This window comes from Aedes aegypti, chromosome 3, assembly GCF_002204515.2.
Source record: "Aedes aegypti strain LVP_AGWG chromosome 3, AaegL5.0 Primary Assembly, whole genome shotgun sequence".
Classification (NCBI taxonomy): Eukaryota; Metazoa; Arthropoda; class Insecta; order Diptera; family Culicidae; genus Aedes; species Aedes aegypti.
In genome coordinates, this window is record NC_035109.1 from 203,148,158 (window position 1) to 203,175,802 (window position 27,645).

Consider the following 27,645-nt stretch of genomic DNA (forward strand, 5'->3'; position numbering starts at 1 on the left):
CGCATATTATACAATATCTCTCAACGTTTTCCAAAAAGCAATGAAGTTGATTTTGCGCTTAACCCATGGAACGAAATAAAAATAACATCAGACTTTTTTTATGATCCCTTCGTAAAATGATATGGGTTATAAATTGATATCTACTATAATAAGAGCGCTCATTGCTCTTAGACGAATCATTTTTATTCTAACAATGAATTTAAATTCAGAGACCATTCACATTTCAGCACATCTTCATTCAAATTTTGCATCGAATCTAGATTTTTATGATTATTTGCTTTATTATATTAACTTTTCCCCTTGGCGAGTCGCCACTCTGCACTATGTTTAGATTTCCAATGTCCACATTTCGTGATTCACATGAAGAGTCGTGTTTCAGACTTTGATAATTCTATCGAAGCATGGTTTTCTAGCCAAAGATCGAGAAGGTCTTGGTATAGTAGCTGGCATCAAATCGAAGGTTATAGTGACGAAGTTGGAAGTAGTTGTTAGTTCTGAGATAAAATTGTTAATTAGTGAGTTGCAATTATCAGACTTGTCTCACTGATAAATAGCATAGGTACTTTGACTTTATTACTTCAAATGTATAGTAGCATCATTCTGTTCGTAGCCTTCCACCACTACAGTCCGCACAGGGGTTCTTTCAAATTCACGTGTAAAAAAGCATTTACCGCTCCACGTGTTAAGAAGGGTAAATCGTTCTGATTCAATCAAGCAAATTGTTTATTGATTGCATTTGAAATACGCTAGCTATAAAAATACGTGCGCAGAAGATAGATAGATATTGGATTTCCTTGCTTTGCTCAACAGTTCTTTTTCTCCCTGTCACAGTTGGAGTCTTGGTTTTGATTCTCTTCGTTTTCCTTGTCGTCTTCCACGTTGTAAATGTACGGTTTGAAAGTTCCTCTAACGCTTTCAAATGCTTTTCTGAATCCTAGCTTAGTATAAAGACCACGAGAAGCTTCGTTTTCCGGTCTTATCACAACAAACGGCACGTACCCTCGTTGTATTACAAGTTTGGTGAGCGCCTGTGCCAGCTGAATGCCATACCTAAAATGAAGCAATAGACGTTAGCTTAGTTAATTTTGATTTGAAATAAAGAAAACTGTTTCACAACTTTGATTGGTTCTTCAAATCGAGAACAGACGGCCTTGTGCTACCAGAGAACAACGGAAACAGCGACCTCATGTGCAGAAGGAAGATTCAAGGACGATACTATCAGCCCAACAGCAATGCTGGTTTCGACCACCATACAAGAAGGTAGTTTTATTATTAACCCCCCTACCGGCAGCTTCATTTTTTACCGCAATAAAAATATTCAATCCTTGATAACTTTTTTGTTGCTCGATATTTTTGCACCATTTTTTCACAAGTTGTCAAACAACTACTCTTCTAGTTTGAGTATCGATGTCGATATCTGTCATTGGTGATCTGGTTTTAAAGATATTCCGATTTTCCTTGGGGGACCGACATTCTCCGTATTAAATGTCATTGGCAGCCATTTTGTTTTGCGTCAATTTATCAAAAAAATAAAATGTGGCCTATACAAACCTAGGTAATGAAGAGCTACCCTGAAAAAATCATACAAATCGGTTAAGTATTCTAGGAGATATTTGAAAATAACAATATGATGTTTTTTGAAGTTTTTAGGATCTTTATTTTGCCAGCGTGGTACCAGACACATAAATACTCATTACTTAAAGACGGCTGCACCAAATTGCTTCATTTTTTTCACAACATACTCTCATTAATGTATTGTTTCGAAGAGTGAATATCCGAATACGTTAAAAATTCTGTAGGCTGAGATATTTACGTGGGTTATAGCTACGCGTTGATCCCCAAAGGAATTTCGGAATATCTCAGGATCTAGTTGATCAATGATCAATATCGATATGGATTCTTAAACAAGAAGAGTTTTTTGAGAACTTGTAAAATAATGGTGGGTTAAGCTCAAGTAATATAACTAAAAGTAATGTTTTCTACTACAGTTAACCCTCCCTTACTCGATATTGAAGGGAACATCGAGTTAGGGAGGTATCGAGATACAGAAACCATATTTTTCAAATTTTAAACTTTTTATTATTTTGACAAGATACATTCAAAATAGTTATTTTCACGTGAAAAACAATACAATTTTACCACATTTATCTTTGTGACACTTTTTTACAGATCAGCAAAAATTAAAAATTTCAACACCCAGAAATTGGCAGTAAACTTCAATTTTACTATAAATTTAATCATAAGCATCAAATTCGTGAATTTTATTAACGTTTCGAGGACATTTGGAACTTTTCATGAAAATATCGAGTTAGAGAGGTAAACTTACTTGGGAAACTGAAACAGATAGCATCGAGTTAGGGAACATCGAGTTAGAGAGGTATCGACTTACAGAGGTATCAAAGCATGCTAGATTGAAGGGACCGCGCATTCCATCGAGTTAGGGGAAATATCGAGATACAGAATATCGAGTAAGGGAGAGATGACTGTAGCTATCAAAAAATCAAAATTGAAATTTGCGGCGGAAAATTTATATCGAGAAGCTTTAGAGCGGTAAATACAAGACTTGACGGTTCAAAGTCGACATACTTCTTCTTCGAATTAACGTCCCTACTGGGACAGCGCCGGCTACTAAGCGTAGTGTTCTTATGAGTTAGTTGCAATTTTCGCATTCGTATATCGTGTGGTACGATGATACTCTATATCCAGGGAAGCCAAGGGAATTTTCATTACGAAAAGATCCTGGACCGACCGGGAATCGAAACCAGACACCTTCAGCATGGCTTTGCTTTATAGCCGCGGACTTTAACTACTCGGCTAAGAAATGCCCCGGAAGTTGGCATACTGTTAGTCCAGAAAACGAAGGTTCGTATCATGAGTTGCCTCCAATCCACTGTTCAACACCTGGACCAGAACTACGTGGGATGCGATCTAGATTCACCATCAAAAATCGGCGATGATGAAAAAGGTGTCAATGTCATGAAGAGACTTTGCGACAAACGCGGGTCAGGAGCCGGTTGCACAACTGCAAGAGTTTCTGTGCCTGAATCATTCGAATACGCAGAAGCACAAGACCAGAGGGAAAGCCGTAAAGCACGTAGATCTTCTTTACGTGATGCGTTACGAGGTAAGATCTACCGGGGCAGCAGGGACGAAAACTGGGAGGGAGTAGGCCCAGATGCCATTACCTGACTTGCGCCGATCCGGCTCTGAACACAGTACCCCATAAAGGACTATGTCCACCCTGCTTGCACAGTTAACCATGGGATCACAAAGGCGACTATTCCAGCGGAGATGGATGGCTATTAGGGATCGTTAGAGATGATCCATCAAAACAAACAACTAACGGAATGTGAAGAAGAGGCTTCTGGACCCATCAGTAACCGGCTAAGGTTCCCGCCAAGAAAGGAGGCGACCAACTTCAACTTGAGTGGTAACAGTGTGGGTAAAAGCCTAGACACTGTGACGACTACGGGCACTGGCTGCTCCAGTGCAACATGTGAGGTGACTGATGGCCCGGGACTAATCGAGGTCATGGATCGGAATAGGGAGTACCTTCCGAAAATGCAGATAGCTGCTGAACAACTCGATGTCATCATCGAGTTTGTTAAGAGTAAGTCTACTGAAATTGCGACAATCAGTCCTAGCTGCAAGGCAGGACTACGAGAAAGCCAAGGAACAACTTGGCAAGGTAGAAGCATAGCATAGCATAGCATAGACTGACTGTACATGTCAATGGTTGCTACTCCGTGATTGATCGGAACTGGTAATAATTGCACTGCGATCCAAATGAATAAAGGATGGGAGTTTCCGCTTACTCTCGGAGTGCAATTTTAGCAGATCTAATATTATTGATCAATAACGGCGCCGGCCAAGTCCTTACAGTCAGTTGGGATAGGGAAGGAATGTTAGGGTGTAATGATTGTTGCTTCTAGAGACCGAGAATACCTCTGCATCTCCACAATCACCACGGGAAGGGTGTTTATTAGTGGAGAAGGAAAAGATCTGGGAGTCACCTTTGGTCGGTGATGCGATCCATGGATAAGGAGGAAAAATACGGTTTATACTTAAAGCTAGTTTTTAGTTTTGTCTCAAAAAGTTTTTGGTAGAAGATTTGAAATAAACGTCAACATCTGTAATGTCGAACCATTCAAAAGAAGTTTTTATTAATGGCGAAAAGAGAAAAATAAATGCGTATATTTTAAATTATATGAAACAGGAATAATGCCGACACTTGTAGTGAAGAATACATAGTTTGTTTGAAAATTACATAAAAGTATTACTGAACATTTATGCCTCAAGAAGAAAAGTCTTTGTTAAAAGTTTCAGAATAAACGTCGACATTCATAATGTCGCACAATTCAAAAAATATTTTAATATTTCTTTTTGACATTAAGTTTCTATGTTTATTAGAATTGTATAAAACAGGCATAATGCCGACACTTGTAATGACGAACCATACAAAGTTTGATTGAATATTACAAAAAAGTAACGTTTACATTAAAAAAAAATGTGTTATCATAAGCATGAAACGAGCTCACCAGTTCGTAATCCATCCTCGACTGAACACGAATATCTTTTCGCACTCACACAGCGCGAACAGCAAAACTTCTCGGCGCCTCGGAAACGAACCGTCTTGCTTGGGCTTTCCAAATCACGCGAACCGAAAACCAAACTTCCGGCGTCCCGAAAACGGAGCGTCTTGCTTGGGCTTTCCAAAACACTGCCCAGCAAAACTGAGAACTGAAATCCAAACTCCCGGCGTCCCGAAAACGAAGCGTCTTGTTTGGGCTTTCCAAAACACTGCCCAGCCAAACCCACGAACCGAAAATCGAACTCCCGGCGTCCCGAAAACGAAGCGTCTCGCTTGGGCTTTCCAAAACACTGCCCAGCACAACACGCGAACCGAAAACCAAATTCCCGGCGTCCCGAAAACGAAGCGTCTTGCTTGGGCTTTCCAAAACACTGCCCAGCAAAACCCGCGAACCGAAAACCAAACTCCCGGCGTCCCGAAAACGAAGCGTCTTGCTTGGGCTTTCCAAAACACTGCCCAGCAAAACCCGCGAACCGAAAACCGAACTCCCGGCGTCCCGAAAACAAAGCGTCTTGTTTGGGCTTTCCAAAACACTGCCCAGCAAAACCGGGAACTGAAATCCAAACTCCCGGCGTCCCGAAAACGAAGCGTCTTGCTTGGGCTTTCCAAAACACTGCCCAGCAAAACCCACGAACCGAAATCCAAACTCCCGGCGTCCCGAAAACGAAGCGTCTTGCTTGGGCTTTCCAAAACACTGTCCAGCACAACACGCGAACCGAAAACCAAACTCCCGGCGTCCCGAAAACGAAGCGTCTCGCTTGGGCTTTCCAAAACACTGCCCAGCAAAACCCACGAACCGAAAACCAAACTACCGGCGTCCCGAAAACGAAGCGTCTTCCAAGGAACAACTTGGCAAGGTAGAAGGCAAAAAAGACACTAAGTCGTGTCAGACCGAAGTGTTTTCCTTCACAGGCAACGCGAATATATTTGATGATATTATTCGATACGCCAGTAAGCGCTCAACTTCCGAGCCGATCAGACGCACTTTTGCCTCCGTATCGTCTGTGGAAGTCAATCGCCGACTTCGCATAGATTTCTTCATTTTTCGGTTAAGTAGTGATACATCGCCGCTAGTTTCGCTACGCTTTTGTGAGATCATCGTAATCGATGTCCGCGAAAAAACGTCGCGAAAACACGTTTCGCATCGATTATGCGAACGTGCCAAAGAAGCCTTTGTCCGAAGAGGTGCACCAATTTGTTGATGCGACGCTCGGCCTGAAGCGAGAAGATATTGTTCGGATTCAATACAGCCGCAACCTGGGTGTCGCATTCATCAAAGCTGCTTGTCTCGAAGTGGCACAAAATGTTGTCGACGAACACGACAACAAACACGAGCTCACGGTTGACGGAAAATCGTACAAGGTACGGCTGGTGATGGAGGACGGGGCGGTAGAGGTGAAGCTCTTCAACCTCTCCGAAGATGTCACCAACGAAAAAATCGCTAGATTTCTAATGGGGTACGGAGAGCTGTTTTCGATACGAGAAGAGGTGTGGGACGAGAAACATCTCTTTGCTGGATTGCCAACCGGCGTCCGAGTCGTTCGAATGATCGTTAGGAAAAATATTCCTTCCTACGTCACTATCGACTGCGAAACCACCCTAGTGGCCTACTACGGCCAGCAACAGAGCTGACGCCATTGTAGTGAATCTGTACACAATGGCGTTTCATGTGTACAGAATAAAAATTTGCTATTGCAGAAGCTAGTAACACGCAGCACTTCGTATGCGGACGTCGCCAAAAATCCGAAACCTTCACGAACGAAGGTCAGCGCACCGAAGCCAGCAACTCCGAGTGCAGTCCAAGCCCAGCCGATCTCGTCGAGCCCGGCACCATCCACTAGTGGCATAATGCCTCCGCCGGCTGTTCCAACACAACACGACACCGGAGCGGAGAATAATCCAGCAACAACAACCCAAATGCGAGAAAGCGAGAAAGATATGTGGGTCAGATTAACACGCAGATCGGGGAAGAAAACCGATGGCAACGAAACCGATTCTTCAACCTCCAGTAGGTCCTCTCAAAAGCGCCCGCTAGGTAAAAAGATGCGCTGCGACGAAGACAACGACTCTCGCAACACTGACATGCAGCTTTAATCAGTCATCTTCACCAGCTACAATACTGCAACTATAAACATAAACACTATCACGAACGAAAACAAGATCAACGCGCTTCGAATGTTTATCCAAACTATGCAGCTGGATATAGTTTTCATCCAAGAGATAGAAAATGAGCATCTAACAATTCCCGGCTTCAATATAATCGCAAATGTGGACCACTCTAGAAGAGGTACCGCAATCGCACTGAGAGATCATATTCGCTACTCGCATGTGGAGCGAAGTTTGGATGGCCGACTTGTTGCTCTGCGCGTCCACGACACAACACTTTGCTGTATTTACGCTCCGTCCGGCACTGTTTACAGAGCACAGAGAGAGCGTTTTTTCAATGATACCATAGCGTACTACCTACGCCACCGTACTGAGCATGTATTGCTAGCAGGCGATTTCAACTGCGTGCTACGACAGTGTGATGCCACAGGATACAACATGAGCCCTTCTCTCCAGGCCACCGTGCGACAGCTTAAACTGCATGATGTATGGCTTAAACTGCGCTCCTGGGACGCTGGGCATACGTACATCACATCAAACTCTTCCTCTCGTCTGGATCGCATGTACGTCAGCACCAGTTTATGTGAACATCTACGAAGGGTGGAAACCCACGTTTGTTCATTTAGCGACCATATGGCAGTGACACTGCGTTTATGTTTGCCACATCTTGGTCTACCTCAAGGGCGAGGTTTTTGGTCCCTTCGTCCCCACCTCCTCAACGAAGAAAACCTAGCCGAGCTACAAAATCGGTGGCAATTTTGGACTCGCGAAAGACGGAACTACCGGTCCTGGATGGATTGGTGGTTGGAACACTGTAAGGCGAAAATTGTCAGCTTCTTCCGTTGGAAATTCAAACAAGCGTATGACGAATTTAATCACGCACACCAACGTCTTTACAATCAACTGCGACGCGCATACGAGGGATACTACCGAAATCCAACAATGCTGACCACCATCAACCGTCTGAAAAGTGAGTTACTTCTGCTGCAGCGACGCTTTACCCACGCCTTCGTACGTATAAACGAGCCGATGGTGGCGGGAGAACCTCTCTCGGTTTTCCAACTCGGCGACAGACGGCGAAAGCGAACAACGATAACACGTATCTTCGACGAGCAAGGAGGAATCATTGATGACTCGCAAGCTATACAACACAACATGTTTCATTATTTCTCTGAGTTGTATTCCGAGCCAGATAGAGAAATTGAACCAATCGAAGAATTTCAGTGTGACCAGGTCGTACCACAAAATGATCCAACAAACGTTTCATGTATGGACGAAATTACTACAGCGGACATATGGCTCGCGATAAAATCAAGTGCATCAAAAAAATCTCCCGGGCCGGATGGTTTGCCCAAGGAATTCTATCACCGAGCTTTCGATATCATCCACCGCGAGCTGAATCTTGTGTTGAACGAGGCACTGGCATCGAACTTTCCATCTAAGTTTGTCGACGGGGTGATCGTACTTGTTAAAAAGAGGGGTACTGGCGACACTGTCACCGCATACAGGCCGATTTCCCTTTTAAATTTTGATTACAAACTTCTCTCGCGAATATTGAAAACACGCCTTGAGAATGTAATGAAAACTCACCACATACTCAGCGACGCACAGAAGTGTTCGAATGCAGACAACAACATTTTCCAAGCCATACTATCACTAAAGGACAGGATCGCACAGCTGGCGGCGCGCAAACAAGCAGGGAAGCTCGTGAGTTACGATCTCGATCACGCTTTTGACCGAGTGCGACACACTTTCCTGTACGAGAATATGCGCTCTCTTGGTATCAATCCAGAATTAATAGGCCAGGAGAAGTGGATGAACTTGTCATTCATTTTTCTGTCAAATCTCATACAAAATCTACTTTTTCTTTGACAGAAATTCACTCTAGGTGAACCACTTCCCCTGGCCTATTGCTTTGCTCTCGAGGATCTCATCTCTCTCCTCTTCCCGCTTACTGATAAACGGACATTTGACGGCGGCGTTTCCCATCGAGCGCTCGGTTAGGCAAGGGGACCCAATCTCCATGCATTTGTTTGTATTATACCTTCACCCCTTGATGGCCTCACTAGAGCGAGTATGCGGAACGGACCTGATTGTGGCATACGCTAATGATATTAGTGTTATTGCCACTTCGACACGCAAGATCGAACTGATGCGAGATATTTTTCTTCGTTTTGGGCATGTTTCTGGTGCAATTTTGAATCTGCAAAAAACCACATCCATAGATGTGGGTTTCATCAATGACCACCCATTGCAAGTGGATTGGTTACGAACTGAAACCAGCATCAAGATACTGGGAGATCTATTTGCCAACTCAATAAAGCGAATGGTAAGCCTGAACTGGGACTTGTTGGTCGGAAAAGTTGCGCAGCAAGTTTATCTTCATTCGATGCGCACACTTACTATACAGCAGAAGGTAATACTCATCAACACGTTCATTACTGCAAAAGTTTGGTACATGGCGTCTGTGTTGCCGCTATACAGCCTACACACAGCCAAAATTACAGCTACCATCGGAACCTTTTTGTGGAAAGGACACCCAGCTCGTGTACCAATGACGCAGCTTGCGCGACCAAAAGACAAAGGCGGGATGAAACTTCAATTACCGGTTTTCAAATCGAAATCTCTTTTGATCAACCGACATCTGCAAGAGATCGGCTCCACTCCCTTTTATAATTCCTTTCTTGCACAAGCTAATCCCCCAAATCCACCTAAAGATCTCCTTTGCCTGAAAGCAATCCTGCAAACGCGTCATAGTTTGCCTCCCCATGTCCAACAAAATCCCTCCTCCGATCAAATCCACCGTTTTTATATTGATCAAACCGACCTTCCGAGAGTGGAACAGAGATATCCAACAGTAAACTGGAAGCGTGTATGGCTGAACATCGCAAGCAAGGATTTGAACTCAACCCAACGTAGTGCGTATTACCTCTTGGTCAACGAAAAAATCGAGCACCGGCAGCTGTGGCACACCATTCGCCGAGTCGACACCGAACGCTGTATCCACTGCAACGCAGCGTCAGAGACACTCAAGCACAAATTCAGCGAATGCCGACGCGTGGCAGCCGCGTGGGAGGTTTTGAATAGGACGTTTCAGAACCTTTCGAACAATCGAAGGAGGTTTTCCTTTGAGGAGCTGTTACATCCTGAACTAAACAATATGAATAAACGACAGAAGACACTAATAATGAAATATTTCATCAATTACGTCACATTTATCAACAAGTGTGATAATTTCGTGGACGTAAGCGAATTAGAATTTTATTTACAAGTTGAATTGTGAACAAATTGCACTGTAATTAGTTTTAAACAAGATCAACCGAAATACACTATATTTTATGTAAAAAAAAAAAACCAAACTACCGGCGTCCCGAAAACGAAGCGTCTTCCAAGGAACAACTTGGCAAGGTAGAAGGCAAAAAAGACACTAAGTCGTGTCAGACCGAAGTGTTTTCCTTCACAGGCAACGCGAATATATTTGATGATATTATTCGATACGCGATGCAAAAGAGGGGACCTTCTGAGGATGAATACGTGGCGAAAAGACGTATTGTTGCAACGCAAGTGTGCATCGATACACCCCCCGGCGTCGTTGACGTTCCACGGGTCATTGTGTGAGACAAGAAGACTCATATGAACTATCTGTCAAATAAGGACGACTACTTATTATTGGCAAATCATTGTATTGGAAGGAGCAAACTTTATCATGTGAATTAACAGTATATTATTATATTTGTACTTAAGCTAATTGTTGAATTAAAGTACAGGCAATTGTGCAACTAAACAACTTTAAATAATTATTGTATACCCAAGAAAATTATTAACTTAACTGAGTAAGGGACCGATTGTGAGTATTACATATATTCTTATAATTGAATTGAAGCCTAACCAATAAACTATCAACAGCTTTGAGCTTATCACATCGGGAACAAAGGTGGATTTGCTTCAAGGAACTCCGAAAAGTTTCACCCCATAACATTCTCAAAGAATCGTTACCAAGATGCAGCGATCATTCGTTTGACAGACTCGGTCCAAAACCCGAGCAACTCAAGATGCAGCTAGAGCCAACTCCCCGTCCTGCAGTCATGCGGATAGTGCTGTTCCAGATAGAGTAGAACGAGTCAGCTTCGAGCCTTCGGTAATTGACCTCGAGCACGGGATTGACACGGATTGCGCGGAATGTAGGCGACCAAACAACGCCGAGCCTTATATGGTCCAATGTGGAAACTGCAAATGTTGGTACCATTTATCGTGCGCGAATATGGACGTAGCTACAGTGCAATCGAGAGAATTCGTTTGTGCAAGATGTTTGCCGAAAGTGCCTGCACCTCCTGCTCCATCTACGGCTGGACGATCCAGCATTTCGAGTTCGCGGAGAGCCCAGATCGCCCGAGAACTCCAACAACTCGAGGACGAACGGTGCTTGCGAGAAAAAGTGGAGGAAGAAAGGCTGCTGAAGGAAAAGTTGCTAGTGGAGAAGGCGATGAATGAGAAACTTGAACGTGAGAAGGAATACTTGGCCCGGAAACATGAATTGCTTCGCCAGCAGGATGAAGATGCGGCGAGCGTAAGAAGCGGTCGAAGTCAGGCAAGCAGTCGGCAAAAGGTGGAAGCGTGGTTCATGCAACAACTAATGTCGGAAGACTCACCATCGGATGGACCGAATAAACGGAGCAAATTTCCGGACCAAACTACAGGACCTGTCGGATCGTCCACTCCTGTGGAAATCAGTAAAACCGTCGATGTGGATCTCTCGCGAGCCCCGCGTTGCGCTAAGGAAAATGTTGATTCAATCCCTAGAACTGCTGATAGTATTTCTATCGGGGATAGTTCGAAAATCGATGATGACGGTAATCAGCGAAATGTGCAACAGCAGTTGAACGCTGGGAAGCATTCCGATGTATCGAATCTAGCGCTGGTAGATATACGACGTTACGACAGAATTTTAGAAGAGGCCAATCCTACGAATCCTGATATCGCCCAGATTTCGAAGCTATCGGACGCAGGCATGTTACCGAGGATAGTTCCTAAGCTGATAAGGAATCCTCTACCGTACACAATTTGGCAGCGTGAAACAAAAGAGATACGGGAGCAGCATGTCCGTGAACAGCAATATTCGGATAAGCGTGAAGACTCGCAGCAAAGGGAGCAACGTGAGAGAGAAATGTTTCAGCTTCTGAGACAATCAGAGGAACAACGTGAGCAGGACAGACAGCGGCTCCAGGAAATTGAAGCCATTCTGAAGCGGCAGCATGATATCGATTTGCAGCATCAGAAAGAAAACGATATACGGAGGAAACGCGAATTGGACCTGATCAACCGACTGAAGCTTTTCGAGCAGCAGTATGCCCAGGAAAAAGCGATGCGTGACGAGGAGAAGCAAAAATATCTTGCAACGGAACAGCAGCTAACTGAGCAGTTGGAGTTCATGCGACTCGATTATGGGCAGATATCAACGTCGGGACAGCATACGAATTCTCCAGTGAGCGAACACCAAGACTTGGCCGTGAGTAACAACCCTTTGACGGCGACGGTAAGTGATTTACAATTCGATCGAATGAAACCAAATCAGATGTACCAAGAAAATCCGAACAGAGCAACATCTAGATCAGGTATCGATAGCCATTATAAGAGAGTAGGGACACCCACTACACCTATTGTAACTCCAAAGATAGGGCCTCCCTTTGATTCCTTAGAGCAATCACATTTCGTAAATAATGCTCCGGCGAATATGAATCTCTTTGAGCCTATCCACCCCCTACCGTTGGCCCAGGGTCCTACACCTCATCAGTTAGCGGCAAGACAAGTTATTTCAAGGGAGCTTCCAGTGTTTGCTGGAGATCCCATAGAATGGCCGCTTTTCATCAGTAGCTATAATCACTCTACTGAGGCATGTGGCTACTCTAATTCGGAAAATCTGCTACGTCTTCAACGGTCTTTGAAAGGTGCCACCAAGGAAGCCGTTAGCAGTTTTCTCCTGCATCCATCCACCGTACCGAACGTCCTGTCTACACTTTAGACATTGTATGGTAGACCAGAGCAAATCGTTCATAATGTGATCGCCAAAGTGCGTAGCACATCGGCGCCCAAGGCAGAAAAACTGGAGACGCTAATTCAGTTTGGTTTGGCAGTACAAAATTTGTGTGGGCATCTGAAGGCAGTAGGAATGGAGAACCATCTTTCCAACCCCATTCTGCTACAGAAGCTTGTAGATAAGCTACCAGCTAACATCAAATTCGGCTGGGCGCTACACCAAGAAAATCTCGAGGTTGCTAAGGAAAAAGTGACATGGGTGGCCGTCCTCCAGAGCGAAAAAGCTGGCACGAGCCAAGAGGACATGGTAACAGTGGAGAGGCCAACACCAAGCCTTAGGCGAGGCCCTCGTTATCAAAACGGAGCAAGCGAAATACGCCGAGGTTCTGAAGGCGATGCGAAGCACGGAGCAGTTATCGCCATTGGGCGCAGATGTGTGGAGGCGTGGGAGCATAAGGCGAACTAGGATTGGTAAAATAATCCTAGTCTTAAAGAAGGACGCCAAGAAAAAGGGTGCAGTCTATAAGCAACTGGCACAAGAAGTACTTGGCGACGAGGTTGATGTCAGATCCCTGACTGCAGAAGCGACTCTCTAGTGTAAAATCTGGATGAAGTCACCGATACTCGGCTGCCTCAAAGAGCAGTGTGACATCGACGTAGCCAGTGAGGCCATCCACCTTAGAAAGGGTTCGCAGGGCACCCAGGTGGCGGCGATCAGGCTGCCGGTCGCAGAGGCCAACAAAGCGAAGAACTTGGGCATACTCAAGGTAGGCTGGTCGGTTTGCCGGCTGAGCATACAACAGCCTCCTGAAGTTTGCTTCAAGTGTTTCGGAAAGGGCCATAAGTCGTGGAATTGCAATGGTCCCGACAGAAGTAAGATGTGCAGAAAATGCGGCACCGAAGGCCATAGGGCAAGTGATTGTAAGCAAATCGCTAAGTGCCTAATATGTGTCGATAGAGCAGCAGACAGCGGACATTTAACGGGTGGACCCGAATGTCCACAAGTGGAGTATCCAGTCAAAAAGGAAGTAACACAGTTAAATTTAAACCACTGTGATGCGGCAAGAGCAGTTGTTTTGGCAGTCAGTCTAGGAAACGAAGACCGAAGTGGTGTTACTATTGAACCTATATATACCAGTCAACAAAGGGAACTGGGTGGCGGATAGGTCTCAACAACTAGCAGCTATAGAGACGACAGAACGATAGTCTATATCTCAAATGACGGTTTTGCGATAGCAAAAAATCAACGGCGTGTTCTATTGCAGTTGTTACGCGCCTCCAAGGTAATCGATTGAGGAAAAAATCTAGGAAGAAACTGGAGATAATCTCGCAGGAATATATGAAGGGATTCATGAACATCTCGACGGATTCTCTAGAATTCGAGGACTCGACATACGCACATAGACTGTGTGTGAAAAACACAAGTAGAGTTCCTATAGGAAACATGGTTATAATTTATGATTTTTTGCAGGATTTGCTGAAAGAATCCCAGGCATAATTCTTGAGAAGCACATACATAATTCTGAAGAAGCACATACAGCAATTCTTGAGGAAATTCATGGAGGAAAAGAAATAAAGGACGAATCTAGGAATCAATTGTAGGAAGAAACCATAGGGATATTCTTGAAAGATTCCCTGAAGGAATTCATAGAGAAATCCCTGAAAGAGACGTAGCAATAGACGGAATAAATACTTGAAGGAATTTCTGGATTGATAGCTGAAGAATAGAGATTGACAAAAAATGGACACCTAGTAGGAAACACTGGAGAAATTCTTAGAAGAATCAATTATATCCATGTATTCTCGAATGTATTTATTGAAAACACCTCGTAGAATCGATGAATGAAATAATGAAGTATGAAACTTACCCTTTTCGCCTGAACTCCGGCTTGGTTTGCATCGAAAACATCCCCCCGTAGTACGACTGCAAGCTCCACGCGGCTAGTTCGTCGTTGGATTTACTGAAAACTCCAAAGCCAGGCAGCTGGTTCATCAGCTTCTCGAACAGCTCCGCGCTTTCGATATCCCTAGCCGGGTACAAATCGTGGATGTCCTTGACGTTTGCCAGTTTCAGGTGCTGTATGGTGGCTTCATTCATCGGCAACGGTTCCAACTCGAGCTCCAGCTCCGATGGGCACTCATGAACGTAAATGTCCCCGTAGATGCGGCCAACCAGTTGTCCATTGACTTTTGTGCGGAAGATGTTATCCATTTTGTTCATTATGCCGACATGTGTGAAGTTCATATAGATCGGTTCAGTCCAGTTGAAAAGAATGTCCTCCCGTTCTATCATTGACATTTTGTCAAGTTGATCTGGCGGACAAAATATACCAACACTTTCATAGATTTTATTATATGGCTACGGAGAAACGATAGTGTTAGCATTCGAAACTCTACGTTAGTGGAAGGAATCTGTATATTGTTATATTGTTATCACATAGAGGACCACCAGAATTCCTAAATTTGAATGACTTTCAGTTGTAGCTTTTGAAAGCCCTATTAGAAAATCGATTCACTTTTTCGTCGTTTATGAATAAAATCCACAATCTCCTTCTTTTTCAAAAGAGACCACGTAGCAATCGTAGGCCCAAACTAATTTATTTTTTATTAAAAAAAAAAACTTTCAAAATCTTGTTAGTACACATAATGAGATGAGTGGCGTTCTTTTGTAAACAAGAATTTTCATAATTTTAAACTATAACATTGAAGGTAATTCTGCGGATTGCAGTGCAGTGAGACTTGGTTAATCCACGAAAATCGTGAAATTCGTGACAGTTGTAACAACCCTGCACATTGCTGCATGAATTCTGGAAAAACAACTCTTAAGAAGCTATAAAAGGAAGTCCTATAATAGTTCATAGCCAAATTCTCCAAATAATCCTTGAAAAATTTCTTGAGAAGTTTTCGAAACTAATGACAGAGGAATTCTAAGAAGTATCTGTTAAACAATTCACGGGAGGTTACCAGAGAAATCTATTTGAAGATCCTGGAACAAAAAAACCTTCAATTTCCCTTAAAAAAATGAAAATGAACAAGTGATGGATGTCGAGGAGCAATCTTTGGCGGAATACTTGAACATCATTTTGGAGGAATCAAATTGTGAAGAAATTTACGAGCTCTTTTTACACTACACATGAATCGTCTGATTGAACTGAGAGCCGATTATAAGTTTTAGATTTGAATGTTTAATTCCAATATAGCATTCTGATCGTCTATGGACGTAATTAGACAACAAAAAACAAGGAACATTTGAACAGATTAAACTTTATGCGATAACAATACACAGTTATAGCGTTCAGAATCATAGAACCCATAACGCTGAATACTCCCATGGTTTTGAACACTATGAACTCTTTCTAAGCTATGGTACTTACGGTATAGGTGCATCCTGGAAAATGCAAACAAATTGGATCTTCAGGCCATGTTTTAGAGATGTAGAAGTGAAACTGCCAAATCTTATCTTTCAGGTACGTCCTTATAGTTTGATGGAACTGAAAGCAAGCAGCGATCGGTTAGGACAACCTAAAATTATACGCCATAGCTTTTCAACCGAACAAACGAAATGATAAAGAGGAAATTACGCATAACACAAATTTGACAAACATTTTGAACCAGACAGATTTGAAAAATGATTCATGCCAGTGACAACAAACGACTTTAAACGGCAGCCAGCATGTCAGAAAGCAGGTTATCTAGGAATGGGAAGGAAACATTGACGTGTTTCACATTTTACCCATTACAAACAATAAAATTGAACGAGCTCACCAATTGACAAATCAGCTTTAATTAGAGCAACCAATTTCGTTAACACGGAAACCAGAAAAAAAATCGCGCACTTGCTTGAGTCATCACGATTCTGACCACAATCTTCTTTACTTCATCAGCGTGAAATTATCCATTTGTCGACACTCTTGAAAATAATGAAAGTTACTGTGGACATGATTCACAATATGACTGAATGACATAAGATGTAAGTGATAAAACGACACGAAAATGTGCCCTTCAAGATGTATTGATTAAAAATGTCTGACATGTATGATAACACGGATACCGAGCCACCAGTATTGAAATTTCCCGAATCATGCGTTGTCGAATTATAAATGTGACACAGATTTACATAATTTCGATCGCTTATTTGTGCATCCAAAGGACGTAAAATCACTTTTTTGAGATTGGAAATATAAAGAAATGTTATTAAATGGTACAAAAAATGAAGATAAAGATAATGATTTTCAGAACTCATTTGAAACAAATATATACAACGTATTATGTAGAACCAATAATTGTCACCTCGCAGTTCATATGAACAAGAAATTAATGTAGAGTAATAACTCAAAATTTTAGCCAATTTCGGGTAGCCAATTTAGGATTGCTGCGAATTTGTGCTCACTTATTTACGTATTCTTCAAAAAATAGTAAACATCATAAACAAAAATAAGATGTGAGCCTAACGCTAATATTTATGGAAACATACCTTGATAGCATACGGAAAGTATTTTTCTAGTACTTTAAGTACTTCATGTAGGTCTTCTTCTTTGACCAGAACGAAATTTTTACCTTCAGAAATTATATCCATCTTGTCAGCGTTCTGGAAAAAAGAGAGAAATAGATACCAAATTATTAGAAATATATAATTTCAAATTTACGAGATATTCCTGGAAATCTATCACTGCATTACAGATAGTATGTGCAATGCAATGATAGATTTTCATGAACATTGCTTTGATTTTAATCAGATATCTGATTTTAAAAATTTGTAAAATGCTGATTATTTTCCTCTTAATATATATTTAGGATTTGTTAAAATTACTCATCAGTAGGGACAATGGAAATTTGCAGTTTCACTATTTTGGCCATATTTACTGTTACTGTTTCCAAAAGCAACAATCTAACGATTTGGGGCAGGAGGCGCTGCCCAATGGTAAAATTTTCAATCAACTAGCTCGAACAATGATAGTCCATAACTTACTGAACCACTTTGCCGAAGACGCCATCCTTCTAAATGGTCAGGATCCTGAAATATCTGCGAACCAAAAGTAAAAGTTCCATGCCCACTAGTGCCACCTACCGGTCAGATTTCGAGTTATATGTGGTACCATCAGAGAGCGCTCCACCTCCAGAACAACTTTACTTAAGACCCCAAGTCTCGGTATCATCTGAATTTTGAGATATACCGATTTCAAACTGTGTCTTCTCGAACCGCATGTAGTGCGTTCATTATTATGCGACTTCTAGTGCATTTGTTGATTTTGCCGCATTATAAAGGGCCATACTGTAAACAAAAACTGTCTAGTATTGTTCATAAGAAGATTCTTGAGGAATACATTTTTGTTTGGTGTCGATAGATATCTTTGCTGCAAAATGACAGCATATAAATAACAACTATTGATCAAAGTACAACAGCGCGACAGCCCTAACTCAAAGGTTAAGTAGAATTCGAATTATATTTAACAGCAGATAGGTTACAGTATAAATACCCCTCGTTGAAAAATGTCACCCTATAGTCTCCACTTAAACTACCAATGTTGCCACCCCTAGGTCCGGACACTGAGAGAGAGGAGGGAATGAGAGGGTCAAAATGAGAGAGAACGTTCAATGGGAATAGAATTGGATGAGAACGGAGAGTTGATTGCCAAACGCCGAACCGAAAAGTTGAAAAACGCAACGGAAAATTATCTCGACGAGGAGTTCAGGAAGTGATTGATCCGCGACAACCGGAGTGATTTAGGGAGTGTCCGGAATCCAGTGTGAACGCCGAGAGAGGATTCATCTTAAGTATCTCCCGCCGTTCCCGGAAAGTTATCTACTAGTAGTAGACTAGTATAGTCGACGAAGTTCCTCAACGAGGCCGAGTTACTCATAAGAAGGAGAAGGCAGGACGAGCCTTCCGTACCGGAAAAAGGAGTAGGGAACTTTGGTGGCGAGCTCGAGGCTGGTGGCCGACAAGCCCCTAGTTATTGTCGTGTCACACGTGGCGGAGAAGTGGCAACCGTAGTTGTGGAGGTGAGGACTACTGTGAGGCCCGGTGGGATTACCCCCGCTCATAGGCAGCCCAACATCCGATGAGTTGCTACCCCACACACGAGTCTCTTGACATCCCGAATGGTCCGTTGGATCACCCAGGAAGAGGGTACTTTATCACCGGCAGCCTGCTTGAAGAACCCACCAGCTATAAGCCGACCCTAAAAGGCAATCCATCGTGGTCAACTTCCAAGACATCCGTTTCTCATCAACCCATACAGCCGGTATTCTATTCACCAGCCAACAACCAAGGATCTTTACGATGGTTGGCCACCCAGGAATCTTAGCTGCACTTCCCCGGCCGTCCGTCAGCCAATAGACGTGAGCCAGTGGGACTACGTGCCTGGATTCTGTGTCCACGCTCCTAGACTCATCGAGTGGCAAGTACCTCAAGAATATATGTTCTCTCTCTCTCATGCATGTCCATGGGCCCCATCTCACCTCACCACAGAACGGCCGCAACGATACCCCCCCCCCCTTTCAATGTATCTCTCACTGAATAAATATGTTTAAGCGTAGCTTTCATTGTGTTGCGTTAATTCATTTCAAGGAAGGAGGACTTGATTTTCCTGTGACGTCGTTGGTGGTTTCTTTGGAAATGATGTGGGTCTTCTCTCAGTAAGTGACTGCCAACCTTGGGATTAAGCTCTGAGCTAGCCGCTTATTACATTACCTAAAAAAGCTAGTTTTCAGTGCAAATATCCTTCCGGAGTTATTCCGGATTCCGTTGGGGTCAGAATATCCAGAAATACGATTGTTTAAATAATTTCCCTTTTTGGCTGATGCTTTCGATATGTTTACACAGGAAACACTATCGATATATATAAACATATACAAAAAAGTGTTCTTGACCTCTGTGCATACTAAAATCCATTTACTTGTGCCAGATATATTCCGGAAGCCCCGAGAGGGGTGGTCATTCCCACAATGTTATCCAGAACCATCCATGCCACACCTCAATCTTCATGATTTGTCAAATAATAAGTGGAAATGGACATTGGAAAGTTTAAAGACCATTCAGAATTGACCTGGTCACACCGGACATGTTCCGGATATCCTGGCGGATATGGAATGGCGGAAGGTGGAACAATTCCACGGTGCTGTATAAACCGTTCATGCGACATATCAACCATTATGTTTGTGAACTAATGAGTGGAAATGGTCATTAAAAAGTTCAACGACCATTCAAGGTTATACCGGAATGAGTTTCAATTATGGGATGATAAGTTTGCACTTACATTACAGTACTAACGTGTTTGGAACATTTTTTTCAAAATTTCTCCATAGTAATTTCAATATAAACCTACATCGTCTTTGGACCACCTTCAAATCACCACCGAGAAAGCTGAAAATGTCGCAGAAGGTAAGGTAAGGGATTGAATTTCCAAACTTTTTTAAACTTTGAACTGTTCTAGTGAATATACAATTATTTTATAATGGAAAATTCAACCAAAATGTCAATTAAAGTTCTTTGGGCCTCTAACTTATAAGAAATCTTGAAAATCTTAGCTGGACAGTTACTGAGATTCTTAGCGAGATACTTTTATAAATTCTTGTTTATTCCTAGCAAGATTTACAGAAAGACTCCAAGTACATAGAATCTGCCGTTTTTCATAGGGATCTTTTCAATGCATAAAAAGGTCTCAAGGATTTCAAATGGGATTCTGGGAATTTTTAACGGATCATTTCTTTTATTTTTTGTTATAACTTCACTAACATAAATTTCAACGCATTAGGATTGATGGACGGCACTTCTTCGACATTATCGACGTCAGGACCTATCGTGGCGCTAACATCGACTCTGACCACTATCTAGTGATGGTTAAACTGCGCCCAAAACTCTCCGTCGTTAACAACGTACGGAACCGACGGCCGCTCCGGTATGACCTAGAACGGCTTATGCAACTTGTTGTCGCAACTGCGTAAGCGAAGCACCTCGAGGCTGCATTACCGGAAGAGGGTGCTTCATCCAGCTCCCTCTTGAGGACTACTGAAGGACATAGAAAGCAGCCATCAACAATGCAGCTGAGAGCAACGTCTGGAAAGTTTGACGGAGTCGACGGAACGATTGGTTCGACAAGGAATGAAGGCAGATTCTGGAGGAGAAGATTGCAGCGAGGGCGTCATGCTGCAGCAAGAGACCCAGCAGAACGTGGATCGTTGTAGACGAAAACGGCAACAGCAGAACCGCCTCTTTCGGGAGAAAAAACGCCGCATAGTGGAAACGAAATGGAAGGAGATGCAACAGCTGTGCCAGGCTCAAGAAACATGGAAGTTTTATCAGAGGCTCAACGCATCCCGCAATGGCTTCGTGCCGCGAACCGAGATGTGCAGGTATAATGATGGGAGCATCTTGGCGGACGAATGTGAGGTGATCGAAAGGTGGAAGCAGCACTTCGGCGAACACCTGATTGGCACTGAGAGCACAGGGAATGAAGGTCAAGACAACGGAGGAAACACCTTCGTCAATACTGCGAACGATGGAACTAACCAGCCCCCACTTTGAGGGAGGCTAAGAATGCTATTCACCAGCTCAAGAACAATAAAGATGCTGGTAAGCATGGTATCGAAGCTGAACTCATAAAGATGAACCCGGAGAGGCTGATCATTTATCTGCACCGGATGATAGGCACAACCTGGGAAACAGAACAGCTACCGGAGCAGTGGAAGCAAGGGATAATAAGCCACATCTACAAGAAAGGGGACAATTTAGATTGTAAGAACTTCCGAGCGATCACCATCCTAAATGCGGCCTACAATGTGTTATTCCAGATCATCTTTTGTCGTCTGTCACCTGTAGTTAACTAGATCTTTGGAAGTTATCAAGCCGGCTTCGTTAAGGTGAAGATGAATCGAAGCTAAACTTCAAATTTTCAAGAGCACGGATCTGGAGAACCAAACATCCGTTTAAGCTGAAAACTTAATCGATTGGTCAGTAGCTGGTGGTGATCAATCGAATAGGTTTTCAGCTAAAACGGATGTTTGGTTCTCCAGATCCGTGCTCTTGAAAATTTGAAGTTTAGCTTCGATTCATCTTCATCTTAACGGCCGATCGACAACGGACAATATTTTCACATTTTTGGCAAATCCTCCAAAAATATCGTGAATACAAGGTCCCAACGCATCACCTTTTCATCGTTTTCAAGGATAGTATCGACCGCGTAGAGCTATGGAAAAATATGGACGAAAACAGCTTTCACGGGAAGCTCACAAAACTAATTAGAGCAACGATGGTAAGTGTGCAATCAATTTGTTTGATTCGTAGATGATATGGACGTTGTCGGCCGAACATATGAAAAGGTGGCAGACATGTACACCCTCCTGAAAAGCGAGGTAACAAAAGTTGGACTGGTGATGAATGACGCCAAGACAAAGTAAGTATGTACGAAATGTTAGTAGGTAGAGCCGATCGCGACAGGGCTCGCCTAAGTAGCAGTGTTGCTTACGATAGATGGGGATACGTTCGAGGTGGCCGGCTAGCTCGTCTACCTTGGATGCTTGCTGACGGCTGATAATAACCTTAGCCGTCATCAGCGGAAATCGGGCCTACTATGGCCTCCGCAAGAAGCTGAGGTCAAAAAAGATTCACTCCGCACCAAATGTACAAGACGCTAATAAGACCGGTAGTCCTCTACAGGCATGACACGTGGACGATGCTCGAGGAGGACCTGCATGGACTTGGAGTCTTCGAACGTCGGATGCTTAGACGATCTTTGGCGGTGTGCATGGAAACGGTGTTTTATTTACAAGGGGGACATTTTCAATTAGACCCCCTTAGAAGATAACTCAGGATGTGTGGGGATACCATATCACCGACGACCCATCAAAACTGTAGGTGAGTAGTTCTCGCTGAATTGCTTAAGTGGTGTACAAAATGCACAACCTTTGGCATTAGACCCTTTTCTCCCCGGAACCACCTTACGGTATCTCTTCGGGGAGGGGCCGGTGCATATAGCATCTAAAAAAAGGTACCAGAAGTAGCTTAGACAAACTGCTTCTCCTAGCCGACTTTAACAACGTGGCCAGCCTAGACAGGGCTAATCCTCTGCAGCCGACTCTTGGTCGGCGCGCCGCAGGCGCTGCAATTCTAGCATAATGTGAACGAAAACGGTGTGTGGTGGCGGAGGATGAACCACGAGCTCGCCCAACTCTACGCGAACCCAGTATTCACAAGGTGGCTAAATCTGGCAGGATACGATGGGCAGGGCATGTTGCAAGAATGCAGGGCAGCAACCCTGCAAAGATGGTGTTTGCTTTGAATTCGGTTAGTAAAACAAGGCTTGGAGCGCAGCGGACTAGGTGGGCGGATCAAGTGCACAGCGATTTGGCGAACGTGGGGCAAAACCGGGGTTGGAGAGATACGGCCACGAACCGAGTATTGTGGCGTGAAATGGTTGATTCAGTGTTATCTGTTTAGATGTCAACTAAATAAAAAAAATGGGTTCCTGAAGATTTCCAAACCAACAAGGAGAATTCCAAGCTCAATCATTTAGAAAATTTAGATAGAAGCGAAGATCTGGTTTAAATTTATGGTACAATAGAGAATTTGGAAATGCAATGTGGTTTAATTACTGAAGATTTCAAGAAGTACTTCAAGTATTTTCAAGGATTTTCTGGCGAAATTCCTGGAGCAATTCTGGCACAATCACTGAAGGCATTTTCGGAGAAAACGGAATTAGGTTGAGTGTAAGGGTCGATTTTTTCTTCTTTTTCTTTTCCCCGACCAAAATTTCATATCAAAACTGTAATATATTTCTATCAACAGCAGTTAATAAAAATAGCAAAAATTAAGGTGAAACATCTCGGAATCCAAAGATGGCCGGCACAATGGCCGACCCTACTCACGTTTTCAAAGGCACAAAACTGGAGAAATAGTTGGCAAACGTTCCTGATCTTCTTATTTTAAGCTTTCTGCTAGTGCACAAAGGCAAAATATAAAGTGCACTGTTGTGGGATGCTTTCTTCGCGAGATTTGTGCTTTTAAAGTTGTAGTGCAATCTTATAAGTTTATTCCAAACTGCTTCACCTTAATATAATGTTGTAACCAAGATGGCTTTTTAATCCTTTAAACATATTTTTGGCTAGATTTGTAGTAATAATAGGAATTGTTGTATTCTTATTTAATTTAGTAGAAATTTCGTTAGTGTTTGTGTTATTATAACTATAAAGCTATAAAGCGTATATGTTTTATCATAACTGGTGATATGGAAAACATATAAGAAAACCACATTTTGTTGTAATCTTGTTTTTGCTATCTACTCGAACCGTCTATTGCCTATTGTTAGTAATAGTTAAATTTGTACATTTTTTGCTGATGACGGTGATAGACACTATTGAAAATAAAAAGATTTGTTCATCATCATCATTTCACAAAGAGTGTCGATCTCCCTAAATTTTGAAACCATATTTCTGTATGAAGGTTTCAGCATAAGCAGCAATTTGTGGGATTCTAACAATTCGAGAACGGTTCAATAAATAACTCTATCTCTTCTTCTTCTACTTGGCATTAACGTCCTCACTGGGACAGAGCCTGCTTCTCAACTTAGTGTTTTTATGAGCACTTCCACAGTTATTAACTGAGAGCTTTCTTTGCCATTTTTGCATTCGTATATTGTATTGCAAGTACGATTATACTCTATGCCCAGGGAAGCCAAGGAAATTTCCATTACGAAGCCCCCATAACTATGTCATATAATTTAATTTTACATGGAAAACATTCAGCGATATCGGACGATCTGTTCTGGATATATAATTCTTAGAAAAAATTGGTCGTAGTAGTCAGAAAAATCAAGATCTTTCAAAATTATCGATATAGACAATTCACCTAACACTGTAGACTACTTTTATCAATTATTTTTTATGCATCCGGCAAACATTTCATCACAACTTCAATACTTGATCCTAACAGTAATCGGCAGTTGACAACGAAAATGGAAAACGTGTTGGGGATATAATTTTGCCTACTTCACATTCGCAATGAGAGCAAGCTGGTGTGAGTAACGAATGTTTTACCTCAAAGTCTCGAGTTTGCCTAGCAATAATGGGAAAAAGCTCTACATACACAAATTTATGTTGCTCTTTGAGAAAAGCACCAAATAAAAAATCTGTTTCCTTTACTATAGCTTCCAATTGGAATATGCGCATGGCAAATAAAATCGGCATGGTAAACAAAACCTGGATTAATCCACCTAGATATCTAAAATATACGGCTAAGCTACGAGTTTTGACTAGAGTTTTAACAAATTCAATTAACATTGTACAAATCTTAGCTTATAAAAAAATTTGCCTAATCAAAAAAAAAAATATATATATATATATATATTTTTTGAATATCTTTAAATATGTTTTTTTTTTATCAATCATATATTTTATTCAGCTCCAAAATGTTATTCATTAATGCACTTTTACACTATACAGTTAAAATTAATCAGGAATAATAGTTCCTGGAACACTACCAACGGCTCAAACATACATTTTTAAGTTAAGCTTTCAATGAGTGTAAAACTTGTCACGTTGCCGCTAGCGAACCGGAGCGCGATAATCCAACCGTAAGTAATGGAAAATGGGGACTGACATCCTGTGCAGAAAACAAGAACACACTGATTGAATCACCTTTGCTTACCGAAGAACAAACTAAAACGAGCGGCACTGCGGACAGTGGTCGAAAAAAAAACTTCTTATTCTTCTAGTGCCAATGGCAAGCTGGCAGAATTATATTTAAAGCTCTAATACGGCAAGGCAAACCCTACTCAGTAGGCCGCAGCTAACATGCAATGACAACATCCTTTTATACGCATGAATATGAATCACAGACTGCAGATATGTGGTCTGCAGAATGCAACAATACGACATCTGCATTCTTAGTCATGATGACGGTCAGCGGTTACTTGGATAATTATTTTCCGCTCACTTTTCACTCATCACGCGATAATTTTCGCTTTTCACACGATTTTCCCATGGAAAAAATACTGGGTACAGTCCAGTAGCCCTGGCATCTGTGTTCATTTATACATACAAAAAGCCCGATATCATTCTTTTCGGAATATTTTATTCAATCACGGAAAAAATGTACTTACATTTTATTCGACCGGTATTTCCACTTAATATTTGATCAACTTCAAATATTTAGATAATTAATGCCTGATTTTCACTTAACAACACTGTTTAAATGTACACACTAATGGTGTGTCGCAAGGAAAAAATATCGGGACTGAAATTTTCACACATTGCATCACCAAGGATTCGTTGGATAGATCCGTTCATTTGTGCAACATTTTCACCAAAATTACCTTCTGTAAAACATTGCGTTTAGTTGGAAGTGTTTAAAAACTGAAAATTTGCAATGCCTTACTGGGAATAATGATTCAAACACCACCGGGCCGGAGGAAAAATCAACCCTAAATCAAACTACACACTATATGTATTGAAAGTGTGACTTCCTCCGCCTGAAGAACTGATGTGAAGTTTAGGGGTTGTACCGCGCAAATGCTATGTTTTAATATGGGAAGCTTTCAAAAATAGGGTGGAAAAGCTTTGCGCATATGGCCACATATGGCCTCAGAATGAACAACGCACTCCAGCGGTAAAGCTACGAATAGATTCTTATTTATATTGCGGCGCTTATATAACCAAACAGCGGCGGCTGGCACTCCAGGGAAGATAGCGCGCAATAAAGCAACGAAATTAAGGTGATTTTTCGTCTCAAGCCTAAATTTTAATTTGTAAATAAACATATGGTGAATTTCATTACACTGCAGAAACATTTCAGTAACGCATTACGTGGATTTATCTTGCAAGCACAATATAAAACAAAGTAGTTGAATCGTAAGGATGACATTGCTTTGCGTAATCGCAAGTTAAGTGAAATATTGCAAAAGTGTAGGTATACAAAATGATAAATGTTTTTGCAATATGAATATTAGGGCGTGTAATCCGTTATACGGCAAAAGCGAAAATTTGAATGAATCGCATCAGACCAATTTTTTTTTTTATCCCTAGAGCCCCAAACAACTACGTAAAATCGTCTCAATTTTGAAATAAAAATTTTCTCACTTCCCCAGACCGATTTTCAGAAAAATTCCAAACCATTGGATCGGAAACCGTAGTAATATTGATTTTTAGAAGATACTTACTAGGGTTGTTCAAAAATATGTTTTTGCTTCTATTGGGTCCTAAATTTTTTGATGAAATCTTGTTTTTATTTAATAACACGAAAAAGCATGTTACTGTAACTACTTTAGCAATTTTTCCCGCTCAAATAATGGCAATATCATGTTTAAACTTTAATTTAAAAATTTGGTCTATAAATGAACCTTGACACTTTCGATCATGTTTGACGTTCGCTTAGTCGACAAAAACACCATAGGGGTTTTAGTTTGACCACTGGGGTTGTTCCTGACATTTCGTAAGGGACACGGAAAACAAAATACACCCAAAATTTGAGTTTAAGCCAAAGGATTTGACAAAATCTAAACAAATGTTTTTTGGGCTTAAACCAACGGAAAACGTGGGAAAAAATTAGAAAATTGAGTAAACATGTGTTTTTGGCCTAAACTTAAGCGTTTGGCACTAAAATTGGGACAGGGCTTTAGGACCCTATTTAAGATCAAATTCTGAGTGTCCTCTCAAAATTTTAGGTCATTTGAGCTTGAGCTTGATGCTACTCCAATATCGCCAGATCAGCTGCACTTACACAAGGAATCAGCCGAATGACTGCTTGGGACTAACAGACACCCTCAGTGTATAAGTCATGGTGATCTTCTATTTTTAGGCAACAATGGCGCCTGCCACGTCATACTGGCCTACTGTAGACCGTGGAGTCCGACTGCATCTACGCCAGTTCATACGGAAGTGTATGGGAAAGGCATGGCATAGAGGTTTGCTTTTGTGGTTAG

The 27,645-nt window shown here is 42.0% G+C and overlaps 1 protein-coding gene across 3 annotated transcripts in view; it reads right to left on the bottom strand.

Moving 5' to 3' along the window:
• Positions 1 to 682: 682 nt before the first annotated feature.
• The window catches only part of LOC5572472, a 61,580-nt gene continuing 34,617 nt past the window's right edge, over positions 683 to 27,645 (bottom strand). The window contains exons 1-6 of one of the 3 annotated variants that reach the window (XM_001660366.2): positions 26,103 to 26,248; positions 25,828 to 26,043; positions 17,205 to 17,318; positions 16,105 to 16,221; positions 14,599 to 15,089; positions 700 to 1,050 (exon numbers count right to left, since the gene is read on the bottom strand). In XM_001660366.2, coding sequence (XP_001660416.1) covers positions 804 to 1,050; positions 14,599 to 15,089; positions 16,105 to 16,221; positions 17,205 to 17,306 — 957 coding nt within the window. In that variant the 5' untranslated portion in view covers positions 17,307 to 17,318; positions 25,828 to 26,043; positions 26,103 to 26,248 and the 3' untranslated portion in view covers positions 700 to 803. Of the gene's footprint in view, positions 1,051 to 14,598; positions 15,090 to 16,104; positions 16,222 to 17,204; positions 17,319 to 25,223; positions 25,333 to 25,827; positions 26,044 to 26,102; positions 26,249 to 27,645 lie in introns of those variants that run through there. The other 2 variants (XM_021851235.1, XM_021851234.1) reach the window with 2 other exon arrangements.